Source organism: Coffea eugenioides, unplaced genomic scaffold (assembly GCF_003713205.1).
Source record: "Coffea eugenioides isolate CCC68of unplaced genomic scaffold, Ceug_1.0 ScVebR1_48;HRSCAF=264, whole genome shotgun sequence".
Taxonomy (NCBI): Eukaryota; Viridiplantae; Streptophyta; class Magnoliopsida; order Gentianales; family Rubiaceae; genus Coffea; species Coffea eugenioides.
The window spans coordinates 150931-158030 of NW_020864331.1; the positions used below are offsets into that span (position 1 = coordinate 150931).

Consider the following 7100-nt stretch of genomic DNA (forward strand, 5'->3'; position numbering starts at 1 on the left):
AGAGAATTAAAGAGTTATTTGGATATTTGAATTTTACTCATATTCATATCCAACTCTTCTCTAATCAAAATTTCTCATAATTTTGCTCTCTTCCAACAACTTAATTATTTAGTAAATTGAATTATTTTTTGTTATGGTTCTCCTCTCTCTTCTAGCAAACTATATCTTTATTTATAAATCCACTTAGTTGATTTAATGCATATGTATTATTTTATGTAGTGTTATTTTAATTGTTACTTAATTAATGTCTCTTTATTATTTAGTGTTATTTTAATTGTTACTTAATTAATGTCTCTTTATTATTTAGTGTTATTTTAATTGTTACTTAATTAATGTCTCTTTATTATTTAGTGTTATTTTAATTGTTACTTAATATTTGTTCATAGAGAAAATATATTTTTGTATATTTGGTATTTAGTCAAAACAAAAAAATATATATGTGTGCGCGCACGCGCACATATATGTGTGTGTGTGTGTGTTTTTAGTCATATAAAAATTTAATAATTAATTTAAAGAATATCTATCAATCATTTTGTATACCTTGCATATCTTAAGAATAATATTATATCAAAGTATACATATGTATAAAAGTGATCAAAGATTAATATGGTATTTGAGCACTTAGATGTATTCATTTTCTAAAATAAATATTCATAAGTATGTAAGAATATATTTTTATTTTTCTTAAATTATTCATGCTTCCACAAATTCACAGCTAATACTGATATTATAAACAAACTATGCTAATGCATAGGTTTAAATACTTGTTGAGGTTGAACAAGTTATGCTAGCAAAATTTTTAGGTAAGATAAGTGTGGTATTCACCAATTGTGGTATCTATTTATGTGTCTTATTTTATTTAGTAAAGTATTGATAATTGTTGAACTTTGTCAATTATTTAAATTTGTCTAGGTCACACAAAAATCCTTCTAGAATTTGTACACATCAATTGTTTCTAAAACAAAATCTCTTTCAAATTAATTTTTTTTAAAATTACGTAGACACGGTTCACAATGGTTTTATTAGCTCAGCCATTATTTTTTAAAAATATTTTAGACATATAGGATGATTGAATTTGATTAGTTCAGTTCTTGTGCAAGGTCACAAAGAAGTTGCTAAAAGTTTAAAGTTTGCCCCCAACCAAAAAAGTCAAGTTATTGTACTAGTAACGAGATATTTTATTGATTTATGTTAATAATATAAGTTTATATCAGTAGAATTAATTGAGTAGTTGTTTAGTTATGTTATGTCTCTGGACATGCGATCCCACTGAAAAATTTCTTCTATCATGTAAATCATTATGGATTTTAGTTTTATAATTCCGGTGATAACGAAAGAAACGGCAAATTCAAAATTCTTTTGGGTAATGTGTACTTATACTATAACTTGCTTGAACAAAAATTATGGCAGGTGGAGCTGCTGTGGAGACTTGTTGCTTATGCTACGTGATTTAACATTTTTGCATATAGGCTAAGTCGACAAGAAAGATGAACAAGTGCTAGGTAATCTTCATAGATATTTTCAGTTAGTCTTTTGATTTATTGTTAAAATGATTTGAACTCTTATCGAACATTGTGGGTTTGTTTTAAGTACTATATTTACTTATTCTATTAGCTGATTGGCTCATGATATTTGATTTTTGTTGGACAAGTATTCAATATTTTCAGATGGGATAGTAATATGAGAATTATTCTTTTAATCATGCTGTAGCATTCTCAAGTACTAGAGCACCTGGTGTTTCTAATGGATTTAAGCTTGGGGTTACAGCAAATGTGCAATATCTAGCCTATAAAGCTAAGGGCATAACATGCTTCTATGCTATAATACCGATCTTCTCGAATATTTTACCCCTCTCTTCATCTTTCCATGGTATAGTAAAAATTATGCCTATATATATAGTCCGTGTATTCATATGCTACACCAATTTACGATTCTGAAATCCTTTGCAATATCATTGGAATGCGTACTAAAAATATCCTCAATTAGACTTCGTTTAAGCATTGCAATCTCATTGAAATGCGGGCTGAAAATATCCTTAAGACTTCATTTAAGCATGACCCTGTATGAAAATGACGGAAAGAAGTGGTGTTGGGCCATACAGTTAATTATTTTCTGAGCAACTGCTCAAAAATTGATCTTGTAGCTCTTGATTTAATAACTATTTGCGGCACAATTTCCACATTTATACTTAAAATCCATGTTCAAAGAAACAATTAAGACAAAAATATACATTACTGGTAAGTAATGCAAACTCCATGCTTAGCTCCTGGCGTTTTCCCACCGAAAAGGATAATATCTCTACGAATTTCACCATTTCTTTTTCGCTCATTCTACCTGCTCAGCGAGTAGAAATCTAGGCATTCTCCTCGCAACGTGATGGGGTTGCAGAAGCGGTTCTCTTTTCCCTTTTGGGGGAAATGAGGGGGAAAAAAAAGATTGGGAACTTTTTCTAAATATTAGATTTGTCAAATAAGTTTTGGTAATTTTCAGCAACATTTGACAATTTTTGGGTGAAGTGAATAGTAGGCAATTCCGTCCTCCCAAATTAAACGAAATTTATAATACCTACTTACTAGTTTTCCTTGATCCTTTGCCCTTATCCCAATTTTCCCAAAGAAATCAATTCTTGTTTTAACATCTGGCTGTTAATTGGAAAGTAAGTGCCTAATTCCTTCAAACCATACAAGTGAGCAATAATTTGAGCTGATACCGAGTTTGCATCTAACAGTACAACTTCCTAATTTGAAAGGTCTACATCTAGCTGCCAAGAAGTCCAACTTTCAAACTTCAGTGGCTAGCAGAACCCTTAATTTGTTGAAAACACTGATAAACAGAAGCAGAATATAAAAGCTTTGCCAACTTAATCTAAATCCAAATAAACATGGTGATTAATCCCTAAACGAAACTTCCAATCCTCGTCAATATGTAGGCCAGTAATTATCCAAATCAGGGCAATGTTCCATGGTCACAAACCTGTTGCTCATTGCATTTGCATTGATCTCTGCCGCCCCGTAGCCACTGTCATTTGCCATGACACCATTAGTCATCATGGAAGAAGTAACATCTTGTTGATTCATAGCTGAAGGAACTGGTGGTGCTGCTCGCAATATTGGCTGCGTCGAGGCTGCTCCACCAAGATTTAAGTTCAGCCCTGATATTGTAAAGCAACCTCCTCCACCAGCTACTGCTGCATAATTCATTTGAGCCGGAATTTGCAAGTTCATGCTACTTGATCCACCTCTAAAAACCCTGGAAAGTTCCTGCACTTCTGCATGGCTCATATAGTTCCTTCCCATAGGGATTTGAAAAGCATCAGCTTGCATCATTTGTGATGAAAGAGCACCAGGGCCAATTTCAAGATTGTAAGGATTGACTGCCCTCGAATGGTTTGATGGGTACTTTTTCCCTCCTGCACTCTTCTGGAAGACACGGCAGACCACCCATTCGTCCTGCTGATGAATAAAACTGCACATTTTAGAACCTACCTTTTGAGCGACACATTTTATCGAAAGCAATAGTCGGTCCTTCAATTTACGCCTATTAATAATGTAAAAATCATGATGTTATTTCATCTAATATTCTGAGTGCTCGATTTTGTTGAAGATGGAAAATGATTTAGGTCCAATAAGGACCTCTCTGTCCTATACATCAACTCCAGTGAAGTTGTAATAAATGTGAAATGCAGCAACTTTATGACTTTTCTGCTCATAAATAACATGATTAATGGACAGAAAGGAGGTGAAAACGATGATATTGAATTTAAATTTTAATAATTTCACTTAGAACGATCACTTTAATCTAATATTTATTCACACCATAAGTCACAACGTGTATCAATCTGTTCCCTGATGTTATATTAGGGTTCCTTTTTCTTTTCTCTTTTGAGATCATACCAGGAGTTACTGTAGCTTCTACTGACAAGGTCATCAACCCTAATTTGAACAATTGCACTAGATAAAGCAGGTAGCAATACAACATCTCACATTTCATATTCCTGAAATTTAGATGATTTTAGTCACAGTAGAAGAAGCAACATTATTTTGTGATAAAATCTACTAAACTAGGGAAAAAATATACTAAACTAGGAAATAAAAGTTTTGCGATAAATGGTCACAAGATGATTAGCAACTTCCTCAGGAAGGTTCGAAATAGCTTATCGTCCTAATTGATGCTATTGTTCTCATGAATGATATCATCAGATTGTTGTACGACCCAAAAACAATAACAGTAGGAAATTTTTTTTTAAAAATAAATAAACATGCATCATCGTGTAGGTAACTATATGTCTCAGTAAGATTGTACTTTATGCTAGATATCGAAGTTAAATGCTAAAAATGGAGAAGCACGAGCTATACTCTAGGTTAGCAAGACCTTTATAAGATGTGTTAGGTAAAGAAGAATATGAAGGAAAAATGCTTATTCACCTACTAAGATTACCTGTCTTCTGCCCTTCACACGAAATGACCACTCTTAAATGTAAATGTTTTTCATTTCTCGATTTAACATATTTTCCCTTTCTATTGTTGCAGGTTAGTTATGAAGTAAATGTTCATCTTAGGCGTCCTTGTTCCAACTATTCATCCAAGAAAATTGTTCTTCTTTTCCTGAGCCAAGCAAGAAAAATGTTCTTTCAGCGAGAAAGATCTAACTGACATATATTGATCTTTGAAGTTGAATGAACTTTGATTCATTCTTGTTCCTTCACATATTTTGCTTAGGATCTTAATTCTGTCCCATTGGACCCCCTTTCTGATATATCTGCATCGCATATCAATTAATTTATTTTTCAACAATATCACGCAAATGTTATTTGGGTTCTCTGGAAAAAAAAAAGGCAAATGCCTAGAACAAAAGATTCTCAGAAAAAGTTAATGCACAGAAACTCAAACTAGTACTGAAATGATAAAATTAACTAAAACATAATACTTGAAAATCTCCAAAATTCGGTAAACTATTTTGGATGGCAACAATAAATAGGTTGGCATTCTAGCACAAAATTCTTAACTGTTTCTTTCAGAATGTTTTAGGTTTCTGTATTGTCGTTCACTTCGGACAAGGTCTAAAGTAAAACACTCACTCAAAGCTTTCAAGGCAATTCTGATTTTGTATCATAGTCCTTCAACAAAAAATTTTGAAATTTTATATTCTGCAAGTTTCTTTTGGTTCTCATTTTCAAGTACAAAAAAAAGGAAGAAAGACAGCAAAAAATAAAAAGGAAGTGACCCTTAAAAATCCTTTCATGATTTCTTCTAATACTCACACTTTTCAAGAACCGTGAGGTGCTGGAATGTATCATCAGAGCAGAGAAAACAAAACTGCAAGACATGTCGAAGTCTTCATTTTTAATAAAAGTGTATATTCCCTTTTTTTTCTTTTTTGTCGAGAAGTTACGTATGAGAAGAAAACAAATAAAAAAAGAAATTCATAGATCATTTTTTTTTGGGGGTTAGACAATCATAGATCATGCTGTACCTTGGCTGTCCGATATGAGGATTTTGCATGAATACGATATTCATGCATGACCCAATTGGTTTTTTCCCCTCTGGGAGCTCTGCCTCTGTAGAAAACCAATGTCTTCTTCATCCCAACTAATTCTGAGGTGACACTGTTGTAGATCTCCTTGTCTTTTCCTGTGGTCTTCCAGTATCCCGTGTTTGTGGCTCGGTTGGTTCTCACTCCAGTAGGATATTTCCGATCTCGGAGGCTGAAGAAGTACCATTCTTTTTCTCCCATTTTTGCCTTTCCTATTTTCCAATAAAAGGTATATGAAGCAACATAAACATTTGGTAACGGTTTTAGAAAAGAGATTTTCAAGGTTGTTGTGAAAATCAGCATAGTATAAAACTAACAAGTTAAGAATAGATTGTGAACAATCAAGCATAAACATTTCTATTTTGAAAAAAACCATGAAATATGATGCTTTGCGATTAGGTTTTCCTACCTATATTATGACCTAGGTTAGATAGAGACTGTGTGACTCGGACCATTTCTGGATTTATGCTTCATACTTGTGCATGGTAGAAACCTCTTTTAAGATTCTGATTTTGTCAGGGATCCTTTCTCCTGATTGTTGGAGTTGTAAAAACTATGCTACTTAGCTAGATCTAAGGTTACAAGTACCTGGAAGATCCCATGGTTCACATTTGTTGAGATCAACATCAGCAATAGCTCTTCCTGTAAAAGCAGAATCTGAGATCTTGTTTATGAGGTAGTATGTTATGAGCTCCTCATCTGTAGGATGAAATCGGAACCCTGGTGGCAGTGTCTCCTCCTTCAATTCTCCTTCCATTTCTAGTTATTGCCTTATTTGAGCTACTTAATTAAGGTCCTTCCCAACTACTATGCCCAAACCCTCAAGAATCTGACTTGATGAAAGAAAAGAGTAAAAACCTAAACAACTGGCTAGAATGAGCAAAACTTTGTGCCTTGTTATTCAACTAATACACGGCTAACAGAACGAGGGATTGCTAACTTTAATTGTTCTATAAGTATTGAACAGTTTCTCTTTACGTGAAGAAGATGGATATTTCCGAGGTAAAAATCCCTACATCATTTTGGATTTCGGACTATATCAAACTAACAAGGAAGGATAAGAGATGGAGTTTTGCAACAGAGGTCAAGGGTTTTCTTGCTTGATACCATCAAGAAAGTGGTCTTTTTATATTACTGGTCTGAGAAGAAAGAGTGTGTTGAAGAAGCTCTCACCTAATATGGGTCTTAAGTTACACGGTACTTGACCTGCATACCGCATTTTATTTCTATATAGAAAAGTCATAGGAAAACTTAATTGCATTTTTGACAGTTAATAGCTGCGAAATGGAATTTGAACACAAGCAAATAAGTTGTTGGGTAAATTGATTGTATTGACGTATTTAATTTTGAGTCAACAACCTACAATCAGTACAACATTTTTTCTTCTCGTTTTTAAATCTTAGAAAGTCGTATTATCAACACAGAATGGGGCTCAAAAATTAATGTCGATTGTGTTAGTTAGTCTTGTGTAAGTTTAACTCCGGACATCGTGCTAGATTGTTACACATTCAGTATACGATAGTTTTTTTTTTTTTTTGTTGAGCTGTATACGATATTGTTAGTAGCGT

At 33.2% G+C, this 7100-nt stretch overlaps 1 protein-coding gene across 1 annotated transcript; it reads right to left on the reverse strand.

The window, feature by feature from the left end:
* Positions 1 to 2918: 2918 nt before the first annotated feature.
* On the reverse strand, positions 2919 to 6289 carry LOC113758336 (NAC domain-containing protein 92). Its single transcript, XM_027301253.1, has 3 exons — positions 6121 to 6289; positions 5473 to 5744; positions 2919 to 3449 (listed from the first exon to the last, which is right to left on the reverse strand). Exons 1-3 carry the CDS (start codon positions 6287 to 6289, stop codon positions 2919 to 2921), a joined length of 972 nt encoding a protein of 323 aa, XP_027157054.1.
* Positions 6290 to 7100: the final 811 nt, after the last annotated feature.